This window comes from Strigops habroptila, chromosome 1 (assembly GCF_004027225.2).
Source record: "Strigops habroptila isolate Jane chromosome 1, bStrHab1.2.pri, whole genome shotgun sequence".
Classification (NCBI taxonomy): domain Eukaryota; kingdom Metazoa; phylum Chordata; class Aves; order Psittaciformes; family Psittacidae; genus Strigops; species Strigops habroptila.
In genome coordinates, this window is record NC_044277.2 from 146,586,224 (window position 1) to 146,608,679 (window position 22,456).

Sequence of the window (22,456 nt, forward strand, 5' to 3'; positions counted from 1 at the left end):
TCCATTCCGTTCCCTGCACTCATCATGAGTTGAATAATGATGATACTTATTCACCCGAAATGCCAGGGGGGTTTCAACTATAAAGAGACACAAATCACAAAGGTTACAAGTGAAACAAGATTTACTTTATTTTCTTTTCCGTTATGTCCCTTTCCTTTCCAATACATTACTCTTCTTTCTGTTATCCTACTTTCTGTTAATTTCCTATTACTTTCATTCCTGTTATTTTCCTTTCCTTTCCATTATGTTACTTTCTTTTCTGTTAGTGTTCTTTCTTCCATTATGTGAACTTCCTTTCCATTAATTTCCTTTCCATTGCTCTCCCTTCTATTATTTTCCTTACCGATACGATCGTTTCCATTGTGTTATGTTACTTTCAGTTGCGTTCCTTTCCTTTCCTTCCTGTTCCGTTCCTTTCCTAAAAAAGAAATTTTATGAAGTATGGTATTTCCTGTTCTTTTACATTCCTTTTGTTTCTGTTCCGTTATGTTCTTCTCCTTTCTGTTACGTTACTCTCCTTTCATTTCTGTTCCATTGCAATATGTTTCTTTTCTCTCCATTATGTTACTTCTCTGTTACTTAACTTTCTTCCGTTACCATTCTTTCCATTATGTTACTCTCCTTTCCGTTACGTTATTTTCGTTCCCGCATCGTTCCTTTCCATTCTGTTATGTTACTTTTGGTTATGTTACGTTCTTTCCTTCCTGTTCCATTACGTTCCTTTCCTTTTATTTTTGTTCTGTTATGTTCTTCTCCTTTCCATTATGTTCCTGTCTTTTTGTTCCTCTTCGATTACTTTCTGTTACATTCTTTTCTTTCTGTTACTCTCCGTTATGTTCTGTCCAGTCTCCCGTTACGTTAGCTTCCTTTCTGCTACTTAGCTTTCTGTTACTTTACCCTCCATTATTTGCCTTTCCAACACATTCTTTTCTGTTCTTTTCCGTTACTTTTGGTTACCTTTCCTTTCGGTTACATTACGCTAACTTTCCTTTCTGTTACTTTCCTTCCTGTTACTGTCCCTTCTTCCGTTATGTTACTTTCCTTGCCATTACATTGTTTTCCGTTATGTTATTTTCTTTCCTGCTACGTTCCTTTCCATTCCAATCCCTTACTTCCAGTTATGTCACGTTCCTTTCTTTTCCTTCCTGTTCCGTTATTTTCCTTTTTTTTTCTCATGTTCCTGTTATTTTATCTCCTAAAAAGGAAATTTTATAAAGTATATTATTTTGTTTCCGGTTCCATTACATTACTCTCCTTTCCTTTCTGTTCCATTCTATTACTTTCGGTTACGTTACCTTTCCTTTCGGTTACATTACAGTAACTTTCTGTTACTTTCCTTCCTGTTACTGTCCCTTCTTCCGTTATGTTACTTTCCTTGCCATTACATTGTTTTCCGTTATGTTATTTTCCTTCCTGCTACATTCCTTTCCATTCCAATCCCTTACTTCCAGTTATGTCACGTTCCTTTCTTTTCCTTCCTGTTCCGTTATTTTCCTTTTTTTTCTCATGTTCCTGTTATTTTATCTCCTAAAAAGGAAATTTTATAAAGTATATTATTTTGTTTCCGGTTCCATTACATTACTCTCCTTTCCCTTCTGTTCCATTCTATTACTTTCGGTTACGTTACCTTTCCTTTCGGTTATATTACACTAACTTTCTGTTACTTTCCTTCCTGTTACTGTCCCTTCTGTTATGTTACTTTCCTTGCCATTACATTGTTTTCCATTATGTTACTCTCCTTTAAGTCACATTATTTTGCATTCCACTACATTCCTTTCCACTCCATTACGTTACTTTCAGTTATGTCACGTTCCTTTCTTTTCCTTCCTGTTCCGTTTACCTTCCTGTTATTGCTGTTCCTGTTGTTTTTTTCCTTTCCTAAAAAGGAAATTTTATAAAGTATGTTATTTTATTTCCTGTTCCATTATGTTCCTTTCCTTTCTGTTCCATTGCAGTGCGTTTCTTTCCTTTCCTCTCCATTATGTTTCTTTCCTTTCTGTTACTCACTTTCCTTTCTGTTACTTAACTTTCTTCTGTTACCATTCTTTCCATTATATTCCTTCCCTTTCCGTTATGTTACTCTTTTCCATTATGTTATTTTTCTTCCTGCTACGTTCCTTTCCATTCTGCTCCATTACTTTCGGTTATGTTGCTCTGCCTTCCTTTGCTTTCTTTTTACTTTCCATTACGTTCCTTTCCTTTCATTCCTCTTCTGGGATGCATGAAAAGTGCTCTCGCGCCTGCCTGGCGCTGGTGTTGCATGCAGGGAGAGCTGGAAAGTGGCAGCTGCTGATGGGCAGCAAGGCCGGAGCCCTTCCAAGCACAGGCTGCTGAGCACAAGTGAGAACCCCCAGGGAATGGAGCCAAGGGAAGAGCAGAGCTCGCTCCTGCTCCGAGCTTGCACTGGGCAATGGAGCCAGAGAGATCCAGGGCACGAGTGGTGCCCTGGAGGTGTGAGAGCAGCAGCAAGAACCAAGCCCGAAGGACCCTGACAAGGGGCTGTGCTCAATGCTACAGAAGACAAGCAGCAACCCCCAGGGGCTACCCTGGGAGTCTGGAAAGCTTCCTCCCCCCGGATGCGGGGCACGAGGGGCCACCTGCATGGAGCAGGAGCAGCAGCCCTGTCAAGGGGCTGGCTCACCGCTGCAGAGGAAGGCAAAAAACCCCCGGGGACACTCGCAGGCCTCTGTGGGGGAAAAAAAGCCTTCCCCCCCCAGCTGCAGGACACGAGGGGCCACCTTCGTGGTGCACGAGCAGCCAGAATGGACCAGAGGAGCCCTGACAATTGGTCCTGCTCAATGCTCAGAGGAAGGCAAAAAACCCCCGGGACCAGTGCCAATCTGCCCAGGGGAAAATTCCTTCCTGACCCCAACACTGGCGATCGGCTATCCCTGAGCATGGGAGCAGGACCTGCTCCTGGTCCAAAGCCTGGTCACGCCTCCCCAGAGATCCCCAACCCCTATTCTCCCTCAACGTGGAGCCACCTCAGCGGCTGCTGAGAGTGGCCAAAGACCCCGGCCTGATTGACCCTGTGGGCAAGAATCCTCCCTCCCTATGCCTGGCAGGGCACCAGTGGCTGCTCCAAAGCGCTGGGATCCCTGGAAACGTCTCTGCGTCCCTTTGCTTATGGCTGCTGCCCCTGGCTCCGTGGGGGATGAGGAAGGTGAGCTCTGCAGTGCTCGTCAAAAAGGCATTCCTGTGGTCTGGCGACAGCTATCCAAAGGATTGCTGTGTCTCCCATGAGCTAAGAAGCTGGTCCCGCCAGGACCTGGCCTCCAGCAGCCTCGACCAGGCGCTGGTCTTCCTCCCTCAAGGCCCCTCCAAGTAACTCCGCCAGCTCCTCAAGGACTTCCTCTCGGATGTCCTCGGGCTGCCCTGGGCCATCTCTGCCAGGGGACACAGGAGGCTGCTCCTTTTTATCCTGTCCCGGGGCATTGTGACCGCTGCATTGCCAGGTGGTGTCACAGTGACATGGGGGTGACGGGGCCCCCCATGCCCAGCCCCTCCCGCCACCCCTCGGCCCAGCATCCTTCGAGGAAGCCTTTGGGGTGCTGGCCCCAAGGCAGTGCCTGTGCCCAGGAGGCCCAGGGGCTGTCCCTGCCCTTGGTGGCCATGCTCTGGGCACAGCTGCTGGGCTTCCTGACACATCCTCGGCCACTCGGCTCCCAAGGACAAGCCCAGGGCTGTTAGTCTTCTCTCAGGGCATGGCAGGAACCAGCCCTGCAGCCCAGAGAGCAGCCCTGGCAGCTGTCAGGTTGTCCAGAACTCTGCTTTACATGTTCCTCCTCAGAAATATACCTAAATGTTTACTATCACAGCTTTTCCTTTAGCAAGAACAAGTATTTATCATAAACAAACCCCTCAGTCTAGAAAATCATTTCAGTGGCGTACAATTTTCATAATAGAAAGATGGATTAATACTTATTAGGGTTAAAGTGAAAGATTTTTTCCCCTCTCTCTGCAGAGTTTTTCTAGGATACAACACAAGACAAAGAACAACTGAGGATTTGGGGGATTTCAAAATGTTTGGGCATCCAGCTACAAGCTGATATATAACCCACACAGTTACTTTAAAGAATCTCGCTGGAATGCAATTGACTGTTGTAACATATTTAAGTGAAAAAACAAAGGCATAAGTATAAAACAGTGTTCAAACCATCTGCATTTCAAACTATTCTAGCTTGCTTAAACAGCTACAGATTACACAGAGATATCCTATGAAGAGAAAGGTAATGAAACTGTTCCTGGTTTGTTGCAGCTCTGTAGAATTTGTAACCTTCCAGATGTCTCTTGATCCATGTTAAGTAATATGGCAGTTGTCACACTCTGGTACACCGGGGACAAGTGCCACAGTATTTAAAGCACTGTCACTGTCATATGAGCTATAATCTCTCTACAAAGTCACCTTTCTGGACTGAGATGGATTATGAAGTAAACACACTTGAACCTCTCTTGTTGAAAGGCAGCTTTCATCTCCATGTCCACACCAAAAGCTTGTATGGTTCCAAAGAAAAATGGGGAGAGGAAGAGCAGGGGGAACAAGTAGGAAGTGGTTTCCAGCCATAGGGCTGGGAACATCTGCAGGCTGAAGTCATGGCACGGTTTCAGACCTTCCCCAGGCCTGTTTTACTTCCTTTTTGTGAATTTGTCTTAGGAACGACTGAGCTGTAAAGCAGGTTTTGCTTCCGGTCTGGACGTTGGAATATCATCTGCCTCTGATGCAGAGGATGGTATCTGTCTTAATCCTTGCTCTCACCTCACCACTGGCTGTCAGAGGGAGGGGGACAACAGAGAGGAAGGCCAGAAGCCCAAAGTCCATGCCAAGAAGCAGAAGTGGAGAATTTTAAGACTATTTGCAACGATGATTCTTAATTCCAAAGAAATCCTGTCCTGCTGCCAGTTACATTGAGGCCATTTTCATGCACCAATACGCTGCTGTGCTTTCTTATTTCAGTGGATTATTTCACATTTGGCTTGGCAATCACATAGTCTACAAATTATGGCTCTATGGAATTAAAGCTGAACGCTGGCACTCTGTCATACAGTGTATCACCGCAGCAGGTAAGCGATAATCACCCAGGAATGTTTGTAGCTGGTTACTTACATTAATTCTTTAACGTGAAATTGTTACCAAAAATTGGTGTCTTAATTCATCTCACTGTGTTACGGACAGGATCCCACAATTCACCCACTCATAAAACCCAAGAAGCAGCTGCAGGAACAGTCTTGCTACTGCATTTTTTCACTCATTTCTGTCATTTTGTCTCTTATGGTACACAGATTTTTGTTAAAACTGGCATATGTTCTGCATAATTTGCAATGACAGATTGGACACTATGTTTTGAAACCATTTCAGTGTCTCCTCATTGTGATCTCATGATTACAATCAGTAATTCTAGCCACAACAAAGTCAGGTGAGCTTTAGAATTCTCCGAGACTGTTGGATAAATTAGTTATGACTAGTAATTCCTGTTCAATGTCCTGTGCTAAAATCCTAAAGTACAACTGTACCATCTGGCCTGTAACAAGTTAGTATGTTAAGATAAATAAAGGAGGTGTATAGGCACCTGTGCTGTCACAAGCAGTATCGCATGTTGATCACTCTGAAAACAATGCAAGTTCCATTGCTAATAAAATTAAAGCTAATTAAGATACACAAACAGGGATGATTGTTTTTTCTCAGTAGCATTTTCACTGCCTGTAATTGGTCTATATATATACCTGCATGAAATTCTATGCATTTCTACTACTTGGTCACCAGTAAAAAGAGAACGTTCCTTAGCTTTGGTCTTCACTTTGAGTAAGATCCCAGCTTGTAGTCTTTGCAATAGCAAAATGCTTCTACAAGGAGAGGAAGACTAAAAATAATGAGGCAGTGGTTCAGCACTCATCTCCCAAGTACAAGTGTAATGCTCTAACATGACTATTCTAACATCTTAAAAAAATACTAGAACAGAAATGCAGAAACCTTTTCCATACAGGGCAGGTGTTCAGCTTGGCAGAACATAGGAGCAGTTAGCTCCAGGTGGCTGCAACAAGAGAACTCACCACAATTTTTGTCATGTTCTTATAGAGAGAACTGTCCCTCCTTACTATCTGCTGCAGCTAATGATGAAAAATGCCACCATTCACAACTTCACCTTTTCTTCCCCCAACCAAATGGCTGAAGTCTGCTGTAAGGATAATTCGATGTGACAGCTTATCTTTTTGCCCAGTGGGGGTCTTCACTGAAGTGTGGCTATGAAAGCAATTTCCATGTTGATGATGACCGAAGCCTTTATAATTCAGAGCTAAACAAGTTACAAAAGGCAGGAGGATACCAGCATCACAGCCACAAATACCTTCCTATTTCAAACGAAATGAAATTAAGCTAATATATAGTACATGTAGTACTTGGGTCCTTTAAAAGAAAGCCACAGAAGAAATGTTATATATAGTGGCATATGGTAATAGAAGTGCTTGTAAATTCTTATTTGCAGATGTTCATAAGAAAGCCATAAAAATCAGTCACATCTAAAGCTTGGCATTATTACTTCTTAGTCAAAGGATTTGCTTCAAAGTGCAAACTACAAAGAAATAAATTTGATCGTGGTAAAACAACAAAGTGGATTACATCTCCATCCTTAAAAACCCCCAAACCAACCCTAAGAAAATTCTTTGGATACTATCCTTATTTCCTGTGATTGTTGCAGAATAACAATTGTTACTCTGCAACACAGACTTCCAGAGCCTAGAAAGCATAAATATAAGATACATAGTTTTGTTTGATATAATCAGGATGATGTAAGTGTCCAAGGTGGCAGAAGAGAGTGAGACTACATTTCCTTACATAAAGAAAATGTATATGCAGAAACATACATAAACCACTGTTATTTATATTAAAATATATTATGAATACAAATGTTATAAGCTATATAAACTAAGTCTAATATATAAAGCATAATAATATTTTAATTCAGTAAAAGGTATTTCATATAATACCATATATGGCATAATATTGTAGTGAATAACAATATCTATTATTATACCTTAGAAATACCTTATGAATAGTAACTTCTATTTGAAGTTCAATTCAAAAGTAAGCCATTTTCAGCTTTCCAGCAAACTTGTAATGAATTTAATATGTAGGCAATTCTCATGATAAGCCAAGCTGCTTGCATACAGGAGTCGGGATACTTGCTCTTCCTGTCTTTCCTAATATTTTCTTTTTTGCCATCAAAGCAGAAACTATTACTCGGGAGCAACAGAAATTAACACAGGTAAGTGCTTGAAAGGGTAGGGATCGAAGCAAAAGCCTGCCATAATTCTGAATTACTCAGTTTAGAAAAAAAGAAACCCAACCCAACCACCAGGCACTATTTTAATAAAGTTTGAGCATTTATTACATACACAGTTGTGCAAGCATGTGGACCTATGTTAGTACTCTGAGGAATTCAGTGAAGCCAGAAGGCACTGATGCCACCTTTTCTGTATCACTGTACATTCTCAGAATATGCAGGACAAAGAATCACAGATTCATAGAATGGTTTGGGTTGGAAAGGACCTTAAGATCATCTAAGTTCCAACCTGCTGCCATGGGTAGGGATGCCTCACACTAGACCATGTCACCCAAGGCTCTGTCCAACCTGGCCTTGAACACTGCCAGGGATGGAGCATTTACCACTTGCTTGGGCAACATGCATCAGCGTATGAGAGTATCAGCGATGTCTCCACAACTTACCGATCAATAATGGCACACATGTCAATGGTGACATTGGCAAAGCTTCCCAGCTGGCCTTGCTCCACTGCGTGTAAATCCACCAGCTGATCATCCACATGAATAAACTGCATGCACCCTTGAAACGAATGCTGGAATAGCGAGTGATCCGAGTCATTCATCTGTACAGGAAACCCTGTAGAGCAGCAGGATAAAGAGCATTATTCACTTCATGTACTATTACTCAAGCCAGTACTTCTTCACAGGAAAAGACATGTTTTATAGATGGGGAAAGAAAAAGGCAAGGTGGGAAGGAAATATTATACAGTTATTAGATTACATTGTAAGGCTATTGATTTAAGTCATTGGGAACTACCTGCAAGAATTCATACAGTACAGTTGATTATTCTTTCATTAGTTTTTGTCTACAGGATTGAAGTCTTCTGCTGCCCTTCTCCTCCCCCAGCCATCCACTGCTGTTTCTCATTACTTTTCTCTTCATACAAAGATTAAGGGAATAGGAAAAGTATTCATCTTGCTGCACTTTAGGAATCACATTCCCACTTCTTAGATTTTTCTGAGCAAAATGTATTCCATGTGTTCCATTAAATGAATTCCCAGACAGGTTTCTCTAGAACTTGCCTTCCTGGGCAATGAATATGTGTGTTGGAAACTTTCTGCAAACTTAAAACTAGCCCTAAAATCTAATGTCCTGGCCCCCTTCTGAGGAATGTGAGAACATTCTGTAGGATTTCCATTTTTGCTCTCAATACATTCATTTATCCGTCTTTCTGAAGGTGTTTTATAAGAGATGAGAATGAATTAGTGTCTTGACTCGGGTTAAAAGGCAGGGACACAGAGGATGTTTGTATGTAGTTGTTTAACTGAATGCCCTTTGGAAGGGAATGTGTCAATTTACTTGTGAAAAATGTCCTAGATAAGACAGTGGAGAGCCTCATTCACTGCTTATACATCTTTAACAAGATTTAACTCCCTGAAAAAGCTTCAGGAGAAGAATTCAGACAGAATCTGTTTAAGTTGAGAAGACGAAGGAAGGGAGAGCGGCCAGCACTTCACTGGTGAAGAAGGGAAAAGTGTGAAAAATGCATAATGGATTTGCAGATTTCAGCTAGAAAGATGACTAGCCATGCAGTTCTTGACTGACACATTGGTTATGTGGCTGTCCTCGTCTCATTTTCCTACCCATCTTACTGATCCCCAATGCCTTCCATCCTTCTGTAGTACATGGAAACAGCTTTTTGTGGAGACAGGAGAATAATGGATTATCCAACTAATATTGTTTGAACAGCAGCAGGAAAAAGGAATGAAAGTCATTCTGAATTCTGTTCCTGAATACAGTTTATGACGTGCCACACAAATAGTTGGATTGGCTAAAAGAGAGGTCAGTGAATAGAGGGCAGAAACAAGCAACTGGCGCTTGAGGACAGATGCTGCTTAATGTGGCACCTATTAATAAAACAGAACCCAGATACATATAAGTCTTCCCCAAAATATATTTAAGACCCATTTTAACTGAAAGGTTTTGCCAGAACATTCATGGCCAAGGTTTGTCTTGAGGTTGTATCACCTTTGGAGACAATGCAAGGAGCCATAAACCGCTATGAGAAAGATTATTAACCCCCTCACACTAATACACATCAGATGGATAAGGAAAAACTCCAAAGGATTCCCCAGTTGCCCAACTAGTGCACAAAACCCTCATCAGACCAACTGCCTCCCACCAAAATTGTGCTAATGCGACACTGTGAGGATTGTTACTTTGGATTGTCAGGAAAGTCAGGTTGTAGGGACAGGATTTATGTTCTCTTCCCAGCATGTGCACTGGCTAGTGGCTTATGTGAAGAAGAGAGGATAGGGCTTTCAAAAGCCTGCTTCCTACTTGTTTTAACTTGTTCTTTCCAGTGACTAACTAAACTGATTCAGCTGAGGCTTTACAGTTGACAACAGTACAGAGCGACTGAAACTGCAATTCCCTGTTGTTTGGTGGATGCAAGCACATTATACGTGTAAACCCAGCAAAGCCAAGGACTTTGGCTATATCTGAATAAAATGAAAGATTATCCATCATCTTTCAAGCACTAACTGAAAAGTAAGATGGAAACCTGGAGACACAATTAACTCTTCACATCAAAAAGAGTATGAACCGAGTAACTAATCCACAAATATATGATTAGATTCAGCAATATATTCCAACAAGTTACTACCAACATTTGACAGCATTTGAAAACTAACCACAGAGGCATTTCAATATGTGATTCTCAGCTTCACTGCATCGGAAGTGTTAGCTGACCTACACTCTATTAGCACACAGTTATTCGTGGTCTCTGGGACATGTGCTGTGCTTTGCTGGTGGCTGACCCTGCACACAGGGAAGTAGAAGCTGGGTCCCTCAGTCTGGGCAGAGACCCCAGGTCCCTGCTCCCCAGGCTGGGTTCCACTGGCTGGGGTAGGAGGGAGCTGTGGGCTGGGGCTGGCAGCCACTCCTAACCTAACTGCATAAATCAAGGGAGTGGAAGAATGGCAGGGTCTTTGAGCCATCTGCTTCTCACAAACCAGCCTTCTCTAACACCATTTTGTTTTCTGCTTTAAAATTGCAGTCATAGCTTAGACAAACCTTTCAGAATGCAGTTAAAAACATACTGTTCTTACCTAGTTGCACATGGGAAAGCAACTAGATAACCCCTGATTAACAGCTATATTGATTCTGAACTATTAGGTATACAGCCTAATGCCCATTCGTTTTGGTGGGACCTGGACGTTTTAGGTAATTCCAGTCTGAGTCATCTGGGGCAAAGCTTCTGCCTCAAATGTACACCTGGACATGACCTAGTACCTTGTGGTTGTTATTTCAGTACACACGACAATTCCTTCCCCTTCCACATGTCCATCATGGAGATGTGGTTCACCTCCTCATCCTTCCTATAGTGAATGAAATTAAATGAAGTTCTAGAACCAAGGCTGACTGTAATGCTATCACTAGAAAGGCTAAATGATGGCTGAACAATTTGACCAGCACTGTATTGATCTTCTTGCTGACTAGAAAATATGTACCTTTCCAAAAGATACATAAAATGCAGTTTGGACAATTTAAAACAATGTTAAAATGCAGTTTGGACAGTTTATGATTACACATGCACCTTAAAGTCAGGTAAACTCCCTTATCCTGCAATTTCTACATCTTTCTGACTTTTCCCATACAAAATCTGAATCTTACCGTTTTATTTTTCACATTTTAAGCCCACAAAGAATTGGATTATCCTGCAAAGGTCAGACATGGATTGAATCTGAATTTTCCTGAGTTAAAGAAAATTTGTTTCCAGGACTTCATTCTGGCCTACCAAACATGGAACAGTCAAAATTCTAGATCCAACTCCTGATCTTAATTCAAACTTGCAAGAAAGATTAGAAGATACATAGTTTCGATACATGCTATTTTCTATGTTAGAAGTCACTTTAATAAAATAAACATTATAAGTTATAACAGGTATAATAAAATACCTATGAAATAAACCCAGTATTTTTTTGCCAGTGTCAAGATCTATTTTGCCTCTCTTCCAATCACCTGAGTAAGGTTCTCTCAAGGACAGCACAAGAAAGGAAGTTGAAAGAAGAATGTGTTTAGGTTTGTGGTACAGTTAACAAAAGAACATGCAGTCAGAGCATGTCATTAAACGTCTGATGCACTACTTATGAGATCTGACCAAAGAATGAAACATCATACTGGACCCTGAATATACAACTAGAGGTTATTTTGTATCCTTATGTGAAACAGATTTTCTTGAAGCACAGTACAAATTCTCTTGTGACAAGAGGACATTCTTTCTCCACAGCTTGTGAGAACACCTCATTATAGTTTTATTTTTGCCTTTTGTTTTATTTGTAAGTTGATGATGGGCTGTATATATATAAATAGTTGTATGTATAGACATACAAAGGGGGGCAAACTAGTGAACTAGTAACCAATAGAAACAGTGACTGATCTCAAGTCTGCCACTGATTTTTATCTGCATGGTATTTCAAGTATACATCCTGGATCCTTGCAGAAGGAGAGGAAAGAAGCAAATTCTTTATTTGTCAGGACAAATGGCAGCACAGAATCATTCAAGGGTCAAGTTATCTTCAAATTTTCTATAGCTATCATCCATAATTAAAAGACGTCACTCTGAACTCACTGGTTTGCACTCAAATTCAGTAGGAACCAATGTACTTAGATTGCAAATAATACCTGGCAATTATGTTAATAGACAGGAAAAGACACTAAAAGAAAAGCTCAATACACCTACCCAAATCCACTGTCGTATTTTCATGCTTGTTTCAGTCAGATCAGAATGGGGCCCTTACTGTGAAGTGGAACAGAGGCAATTACTTTGGAAAACTGGAAGTTTCCTGCTCCAAGAGCATGAAATAAACTTCAGAGTCTCCCAGCTCAGTGGAGTGCAGAAAGGGAAACCAGAATGTGAGCTACAATTTTTCTCTGTGTATTTGCAGAGAAAGGCACTAATTTCTAAGAAATTAAGTCTTTACTTCTGCCTTCACTGTTTCATTTATAGAAACACAGAGGTTGAATAGCATGGTAGGGCATTTTATCCCAACAAATGTAAATTGCAAAACCCAAATGGCTCCACACACAGAGAGAAAAGCACACTCTCCTAATGCTAGAGCTTAGAGCAAAAGGATGTAGTGCTTCCAGCACTCCTGGGGCACACACACGAGCCCTCTAGGTAAGCCAGGCTGGCATTAATGAAGCCTCCAATGTAGTCTGCAGCATCTTCTCTGTACATGTCATTCATATTGCGATGAAAAAGTTTAACCAGATCTCACAAGACTTGGCAGTATTTTCTACCAGTCCTGCAATGCCTGGTTTGTTTCGTCTCCTCTGGAGATCTGGTCTTCAGCCAGATCTTCTTCTCTGAAAACACTTTATCACCAGCTGCCTGCTTATTAATTGAAGCCAGGTCTGGAAAAGCATTGAGAATTTTCAGTCTCTCTGTATACTATCATTCCTTAACCCTCAGTTAGATTTCACTTCAGTGTATTGATACTAATTCAGTACCTACCAGTTCTTGATGGGATTGAATTCTTTACAAAGTAGGTTCTAAGACCTCCCTACCTGAGGTGCAAAGAATACCAATACAGTACTACAGTGCTCTCAGAAATTCACTGACACAGGAAATGTATGTTTCTTTTCACAACATAATAGCAAAATTGGATCCTCTTGTGTCCTGATGTTTAAAAAATGGATGAACAGCAAGATTTGTTTTCTTGCAAATAAATGTATTCCAAAGTCATTAACTGCAGAAAAACTGATGTGAATGGTTGGTAATTCATTTTATAAAAGCAGCTGCTGAAGTGAAAGCAGAAACTCTGCTTGATGGAAAGTGTGCCTTATACAAACCAGTGTCCCTCTAAGGAAAGTCCACTTTTTAAAGTGGCTAGAGGTTGCTTATTCTGCTTTTTCTTCAGAAAAACACTTCCAATTCCTGCCTACTTCAGTGGAGTTTGAGAGTAGCCAGCCCCTTGAGACATAAATGAAGAGCCCTAAGGAAAAGTACAAGAAAAAGACAAACAACTACTTTAAAATAAGAGAGAAAATTTTAGATACATTTTAATCCTTTACTTTAAAACTGGCAGTGATGAAAATAAATCAGGACACTCAGATTGTATTGAAACCCTAAACTCTGGAATCAGCAAGAACTCTGTCTTGAAATACACTCAGAAGCTGCCCCGATCTTCCTGCTTAGACAAAATTCTCCTTCAAATAACTGGAAACACGAGCAACGACGAGAAGGTTCAATCATCACTTTCTGACATGGAGAGAAGCAGTAAGAATGAGCCTTATTAGCAGGCTTGGCTAATTCAAATCAATCTAACACTTTACTGCAATTTCTATCTTACTTTATTGGGTATGACAGAAAATGCAGAAAGCCACACAATGATTAAATTGCTGCGAATCTGTACATTACACTACCCGTATAATACATGCTATTCAGAGGCTTTCATAACAAAGAGAATAAATGTACACCAGATTTCCAAAGTTACTGCTACTACACTTGTACTGAAAATCCCCCATGAAGATAAAAGATATCTAGCTGGAGATAATTACACTTAGGGAGATAGAAGCAGCATAAAATACCCAATCTCTATTTTCTGCCTTTAAGAGATGTACAGTGTGGAGACAACACTGTTGACACTAATTGTGTAATCCTACTTGCTACTCCTACACGAACCTATTTTGGTTTTTTATGTACTGCAAACTTCTGACTACAGTATCACTAAGGTGAATTTACTTCAATCCAAAATAGCAGTATAGAAGTTGTTGGACCAATTCAGCTACAGAGTCACTTGATTCACTTCCACCAACTTCCACCTAGGAGATTTATATTCTAATTCAACATTTTATTGTGCAGTCCAGTTAACAAAGATAAGTGGTGGCTAACCACCTACGAAAAATCACTGCGAGCAACACTTTGTATGACCACAATACGTCACTTTGGGGTAAACTGCACCCATCTGCAACTGAGTTTTGGTTTAGTCACCTTAACCACCATTTCTAGTTTCGTGCCATTCGCTGAATGTTCTCCAGCATGAACAATTTCCTCCCTTACCACCTACTACCCTGGATCAACTATAACCACAGAGAGTAGCAACCTCCCCAGAGATTTACCAAGAAACCAGAATTATCTCTTGGTGCACAGACTCTGCTGCAGCTTTGCTGCTAACAAATGCTCCTACGTATTTGAAACTTGAAAAGTGATCTCATTTGAAGGACATTCAGATATTCAGTGAGTCCTAAAGGTCTATTCTGACACTTCTGTTTAGCAGTAACTTCCAGGTTTTGAACACCTTACAGTTATTTTTCAAACTTCCAAAACTACCTTAAGCATACAGATCATTGGTGGCAAGTGTATCACCATAGAGATGGTTTCTATAGGTCAAAATTAAGGATGCCCATTAAATATGCCAGGTGGATTTAAAGATCAACATTGTTTAATGGCAAACAAACAAAAATTGGGTGCTTAAAGAGTTATCTTAATAAATTTGAGTATTTTGCAAGACTTAGATTTTCCTTGATTAATCATAGCTTTCTTCTTAAATTCACATTTTTTATTATCAATAATGCTCAGTCATATTATCAACAATTACCAGTTATTAGCAATGAAATCAATTAAGTTCTGTAGGGCTTGATGGACTCCCTATAACAGTCACCAAGTTCATAGTAAAGGCTGTCCTTATGCTTACGAGAATCTTATGCAAAAAAAGACATAGTGAGACATAGTGATTCATTTTAAAATCTCAGCATTACAAACCTCGTAACTGATTAACAAACTATTATAAACTGAGAGAGAATAGAGAACAACTCTAAAGACATGGAACTCAAAACTTTAGCATGGTACTTTTATCGGCTGCATTTTTTTACTATGTATAAGACATGAAGACAAGATGAACGAAAGGCAGGATAAAGAGGGAAAACCACATGGTCATTCTGATACTTTAAAAGTACACACAGCAATATGAGTAGTAGTCCCTCCAGTTTTTAGGGGATTGGCTATGCCATTTGCTTGCATTATGAGATATTCATAAAATGTTTGAATTAAATACCCCTTTGGGCAAGCTGGATGATTTAACTTCATAAAGTGTTATGCATCCTTAACTCAGTGGTGGAATAGGACTTTGTACCTGTTTTTTCAAGTGGTCATGATTTAAACAATATTTAGCTTTCTCATTACTCTTTAGAAACACAAATCTAGAAATACATCAATTGAGAAACACAAATATAGATTGCCAGTGGATTATCTTTCCAAATTTAAGAAGAAATAACAAAGAATCTCTACAATGTGAACACACATTCTTTACTTCCTGAACCTGAGCTGCTTTATCTGTAGCACATAACTTGTACCTGCAGTTCAAGTGAAAAGTTAGAAATGCTTAACATAAGTGGAAAACACTCACATAGCAGCACATATTCAACCTATATTAATATTTGAGAGAAATCACAGAATAGCTCGGGTTGAAATGGACCCAAAAGATCATCCAGTTCCAATCCCCCTGTCATGGGCACAATAATAACAACAAAATCCATTTTCTGTTAGCTCCATAATTATTTACAGCTATTATGAATGCAAACATTTCACTCAATGGAAAGAAACTAAAGTCTATTTAAATGGAAAGAAACTGAAGTCTATTTGTCTCCTACTCTTCAGACCTGAATGTTAGAAAGGATCATCATTTTATCTTCCTTTTTTTTAACTTGACGTTCTCTCTCTCTCAAAGATTTGAACATATTATCATTTTAGAAATTGATCTTTAACCTTGTACAATTAGAAAACTAAAGAAAAGAATTCCAGCTGTTGGGATATGGCGCATTTCTACTTTCTCAGCTCATCCAACCTCCCATCTATTACAAGTCTGCTCACTATAACCAAGTGTGCAATAGAAAATTTGTGGAAAGTAATACACAGAAATTACCTTCCAGCCACTGTCTTTTTTATTAAAAAAACAATGAGCAATTTGTTTTCAAAGAAACTGAAATTTTAAACCGAAATCACAAAATCATCCCTTACGAAGTATAACTCTGGGTGACATGGTTTAGTGTGAGGTGTCCCTGCCCATGGCAGGGGGTTGGAATTAGATGATCTTAAGGTCCTTTCCAACCCAACCCTTTCTGTGATGCTATGATTCTATGTTCCTTCCTTCTCCCAGTATTAATATCAAGCCCAATGGAGCCAAAGAGATTTCTTTAAACACTGTGGCTGTCTACACAAAAGCACAGCAATAGCAGCAATAGCTGCTTTCAATAGCAGCAAAGGCCTCATGCAGAAGTGACTCAACATAAAGCCATTGGGAGTTTTTTAAATAGCAAGTTACAGGACTTAACTGTAAAAAACTACATTAGGATCATTAAAAGCTCTTTTGAAAGTGCTTTAAGATGCATGATAGTGAATGCAGCCTTAAGTTCCAGCATACCAACCACTTCTTCTAGTTGGTTATCACCCCCAAATTGCTGAGGGTGCACTCGATCCCATTACCCAGGTTGTTCATAAAAACATCAAACAGTAGCAGTCCCAGCACCAGTCCCTGACGAACACCACTAGTAACTGGGCACCATTTAGACTTTGTGCTGTTCATCACCACCATCTGAGCCTGGTGTCCAGTCAATTTTCCCCACCATCTATCCAATCCGTATTTCACTAAATGTTATAAAGATATCATGCAGGCTGTGTTGAAGGCCTTTCTAAGATCAAGGTATACAACATTCACTTCTCTCACTGTTCTCTCATCCATGGAGCCAGTTATAGAGACCAGTCTCAGGTATCTCCCAAAATCAGTCTAACATTTCAAAGATCACTGATAGCAACCTTGCAATGACATTGGCTGCTTCTATCAGCACTCCTGGATCCATGTGCTGCTGATACACTTATTGAAGCCTCTCTTGCTGCCTGTCATATCCCTGACTAGCTTCAACTCCAGCTGAGGTTTTGCTTTCCCAGTTCCAACCCTGCATGCCTGGGCAATGACTATATTTTTCTTGGTTAGTCCATCCCTGCCTCTGCCTGGTGTGTTGTTTCCTTTTTGCATTTGAATTCAGTCTGGTGTTCCTTTTTTCCTATAGCTATGAGAGTTTCATTGAAACAATATAAATTGTTGAAGTACATCAGTTAAAATATACAAAAATCCCTGTTTTCTTTTACTTTGACTGTATGGATGGCATTAAATTCCAGACATACACACACACGCACACACAAACTCTAGTCTCTATTGGGAAAGAAAAGAAAATCAATTGTAATGTAAATTGTAATGTCCACTTCATTCTTACTGTGTTCGTTGCAGGCTGTAAAGAGTGAGACTTCAGGGTATTTTTGGTAAGTTCCAAATGTTAAAAACATTTTTGTATTTAGGGATTTTTCTACAGAGGAAACTCTAAACAGCATAATGCATTGGTAGTTAAAGGAATATGGAATGCATCTATGCGAAGAGGCTAAGAAAGGGAAGGATAAAAGAAGACAGGAAAATTACATCTAACCTCTGTGTCTCCGACTCCTGTTGCTCTTTGTCTCTCAATCACAAAACCAAAGTACTATTTGCTTTGAGCCAATGAGGAAAAGAGGCAGCAACTTAGCTGAGGACCTGCTCTGCAGACACTGTTATTCAGCTTGCAAAACAGATATGCCTTTTTCCAACCCGCTTCCTTTCCTCTCTGCTGTGGTGAGCCGTGCTATGCAAACAGAAACTCTGTGGCAGCTTTACCAAAACCTTGTGCTGGACTATCCTTTCGTTTTCTGGGGTGAACAGACTTCCTGGCTACAGGGAAGGGAATGGATTCCCTCAGTAGATCTTTGCCGAAATTGAAGTGGGGGATGCAAGAACTGTGGATAATGTTTTCTTTCTTGTCTGTGAATCATAGAATGATTTGGGTTGGAAAGGACGTTAAGATCATCCAGTTCCAACCCCCTGCCATGGGCAGGGACACCTCACACTAGAGCAGGTTGCTCCAAGCCCCTGTGTCCAACCTGGCCTTGAACACTGCCAGGGATGGGGCAGCCACAGCTTCTCTGGGCACCCTGTGCCAGCGCCTCAGCACCCTCACAGGGAAGAAATTTTTCCTTATATCCGACCTGAACTTCCCCTGTTTCAGTTTGAACCCATCACCCCTTGTCCTATCGCTACAGTCCCTGATGAAGAGTCCCTCTCCAGCACCCTTATAGACCCCCTTCAGGTACAGACATTTTCAGGAAGCTTTGCAAAAACATGAGGGATTCATTCTTAGCTGAACTCTGCTAAAAGGCAGAAAGCAGGATTTAGGGGAGAATTACACTGTGTAAGACCAGGGTGACTTTGCTGTGATTTGGAACATTAAGATTTTTTTGCAGGGAAGATAAGGGAGAGACAATGATTGTAAAGGTTATTACAGAGATGCTGGAATTTGAGAATTTGGGATAAGCCAGCAAATGAATGGCTGTGGAAGAGGGACCAAAATATTTCAGGAAGCAATTAAACAAAACCAAATTAAAGAGCTTAGAACTAGGAGGCTTACACGGCTATTCAGAATCACTGACTTGTTCACTGACTTAGCACACCCACCTGATTCATAATGTTGTATCTGAGTGAAATAACACTTAAAGATTTGCTAGCTTTGAAAAGAGACTAAGATAAACACAATGATTTTCTCTGATTACGGCTTGGAGCTTCTGAATTTGTTTAAAGTGAAAGACCTGCTTTCTGTATTTTGTATACAATGCAATCAAAACAGCAAATGTGTGTAATCAAATGAACACAAAGGGAAGGAAAACATGACACTAAGCTCCTCTTGGTAAGCTAGTAAAGAAGCTTAGAGAATCTAAACTGCTCCACCGACTTCATATAGGGTTTAATGTGGCTAAAATCACAGATGTCACTGAAAAAGAAGGAATGTTTTTACATTTGCAGTTTAAGCCCACATGTCCTTATTCAACAAAGCATAGAAACACACATGCAAACTCCCACAAGTCCAAGTATGCAGAAGATCGATAGAAAAGGCTTATTCTCTCAAACTGTTTATCTTCCTATCTTAGAATCATAGAATCATAGAATCGTAAGGGTTGGAAAGGACCTTAAGATCATCTAGTTCCAACCCCCCTGCCATGGGCAGGGACACCTTGCCCTAAACCATGTGGCTCAAGGCTCTGTCCAACCTGGCCTTGAACACCGCCAGGGATGGAGCATCCACAACCTCCCTGGGCAACCCATTCCAGTGCTTCACCACCCTCACTGTAAAGAACTTCTTCCTTATATCTAATCTAAACTTCCTCTGTTTAAGTTTGAACCCATTACCCCTTGTCCTACCACTACAGTCCCTAAGGAAGAGTCCCTCCCCAGCATCCTTGTAGACCCCCTTCAGATACTGGAAGGCTGCTATGAGGTCACCACGCAGCCTTCTCTTCTCCAGGCTGAACAGCCCCAACTTTCTCAGCCTGTCTTCATATGGGAGGTGCTCCAGCCCTCTTATCATCCTCGTGGCCCTCCTCTGGACTCGCTCCAACAGCTCCATGTCCTTTTTATGTTGAGGACACCAGAACTGTACGCAGTACTCCAAGTGGGGTCTCACGAGAGCAGAGCAGAGGGGCAGGATCACCTCCTTCGACCTGCTGGTCACGCTTCTTTTGATGCAGCCCAGGATACGGTTGGCTTTCTGGGCTGCGAGCGCACACTGCCGGCTCATGTTAAGCTTCTCGTCAACCAACACCCCCAAGTCCTTTTCTGCAGGGCTGCTCTGAATCTCTTCTCTGCCCAGCCTGTAGCAGTGCCTGGGGTTGCCCCGACCCAGATGTAGGACCTTGCACTTGCCTTGGTTAAACTTCATAAGGTTGGCATCGGCCCACCTCACAAGCGTGTCAAGGTCCCTCTGGATGGCATCCCTTCCCTCCAGCGTATCAACCGAACCACACAGCTTGGTGTCATCGGCAAACTAGGTAGGTATCATGTCTTGATAATATGACTTTAAACTGCACAGACAACAGAGCACAGGAGACCAGCTGCTACATCCTATCTGACTTTATTATTAGCAAACTTTGCCTGCCTTGATGGTAAGTAGTGAAGTCCTCATCGCACATGTGATGGAGAGCTGGCCTTAAACATAATGACACAAACAACACTGAAACTGGTTATTTAGACAGGTTGCAAATGACTGTGTATATAATTTCTAGGCTCTGTCTGATCACATACTCTGAGTTCTAACTACTTTGGGCCTCCTTTTTTTCCTTTTACCTTTAGATACTTTTTGCAAGAAATACTGGAAGATTTTGAAATGTGAGAAATTGGAAACTGCCAGCATTCCTCAGACACCAAAAAGAGGCCTTCTTTTATTGCAGCCAGAGATCAGTGTTAAATAGATTTATTAGCCCAACAACCATAGAGCACTGCTACATACAGAAACATGTATTTGCAGTCACAGTCAGGTTCTATTTCTGTATGTCTACCTATGGTATATTTTAGTTCCCATGTTGGTGATCTGCAGAAGTCAATGCACACAAAGCTGTGATTTGTGTCTAAGAATGCTTGGGGTACATTTGTAAGCAGGAATATTTTGGTAAAGTTTGATGTTCATTGTAACGTTCATAAAGGGAAAGAATGAATTAAAGTCCATTTCTAATCTTGGAGACAAACACAGGAGTATTTGTACCCAAATTGCCTCCAGATCTATGCGTGACAGGAGTAAAAAGGAGAGAAGAAGTGAAAGGAAGAAAGCAGGACATTGCTGGCATCAAGCAACTGTACATACAGCATTAGCAAGATTGTAATCCTGCAAGTTTGACTGGGCAGTGCATCTGAGGAAAGTACATCTTGGGAAGAAACCTGATTTGGCAATCATTAATGCTTAACATTGAAATCCAAAGACACTTAAGCACCAGAAAGACATGTTAGCAGGGGCCTATATTTAATACAACAAGCACAGAGAAAGGCAGAAATTGACAGCACTTTTAAGAACAGAGTGTCAGAAATGTCTTGATCTGGACTCATTAAGAATGATCAGATTATAGTGTCTGAATGACTTTGCCTCCCACAATCCAGATAACCATTACAGCATCTGAACTCTTTTAGAAGAGCCAACTTACCTTACAATAATAAAGCAGTTAATTTCTTTCTAAAAAGTAAGATTCCCATTCAGAATTAAGTGTCTCCACTTAAGCAATGAAGACAGTGAAGGCTTCTGTGATTTATAAGCTGGTCTGGAAAATCTAATAAAGCACGTCAATGCTTGCCAAGACCTGTGTGAACAAGGCCACTCAGAGGATGTGTGAAAACTGACATCTTGCACACAAGGCTTGCACACACATCTATACAAAAGAGAATCTGCACTCGAAAAGTTCGGTTACCGTCACGGATCTTTCAAATATCCATTGTTAGTCATGTAAAGATGGGTGTTCATAACTGGAAAATGTGGAAAACACATACACAATTCTACTAGTGCAGATCTTCAGGAGAGAGGAGAGCGCTTTGTCAGCGTGCATTTTCATGAGCCATGTCAACTAGATTGCACCAAATTGATCTGATTGGCAACGATAAAAAGCAGTTACTTATATAATTTTGAAAGACACTGAAGTCTATCAAATAAGGCATAGCAGGGAAACACTGGATAGCAACGACCTCAAGTAAAAATCAAATCTAATTATCAGAACAATAAACACAATTATATAGATGAAGATGTACAACCTTATCATTTTTAAGCCCACCGCAGCTATCAAAGCTAACACTGATGACTTAAAAGCAGAATCTGTTACTTCCCTACATCCTTAACTCACAGTATCATGAGTTAAGAAGTGGTCACATCATTCAGCTCTGTCACTCAATTCACAAACCACAGATAAGCAAATGCTCTGATAAGCACAAGCTAAGGAATACTTCGCTGGAAAGCGAAAGGCAGACTCTCTACACATAGCAGAAAGTGCATTGTAAGAACTGTGTAGCTGTTGCTCAAGAGAAGAAAAACTTTGGAATAAGTATTTGAAAACTAGAAACTTACAAAAATCATCTACCCTGATTTATAAAGGAAATTTTAATCATGTGTTCTGACAAACTTGGGTAACTACAGCAAAAAAAAAAACCAACAAAATTTCAAGTAACTGGTTTATGTGACTACAATATTGCCTTGTTATACACCAGTGAAATCAGAATTGTCTTTCTAAAATATAAGCATTACCTTTTAGAGACAAATCAGCAGTCAGAGATGTTCCCTATGTATTTTCCAACTCTACAGCCTTCACA

The 22,456-nt window shown here is 40.6% G+C and overlaps 1 protein-coding gene across 1 annotated transcript in view; it reads right to left on the reverse strand.

Annotated features, from left to right (window-relative positions):
* The window catches only part of CNTNAP2 (contactin associated protein 2), a 1,011,284-nt gene that overhangs the window by 393,824 nt on the left and 595,004 nt on the right, over positions 1-22,456 (reverse strand). The window contains exon 10 of the mRNA XM_030508582.1: positions 7,721-7,892. Within this exon, the coding sequence (XP_030364442.1) occupies positions 7,721-7,892 (172 nt within the window). The remainder of the gene's footprint in view (positions 1-7,720; positions 7,893-22,456) is intronic.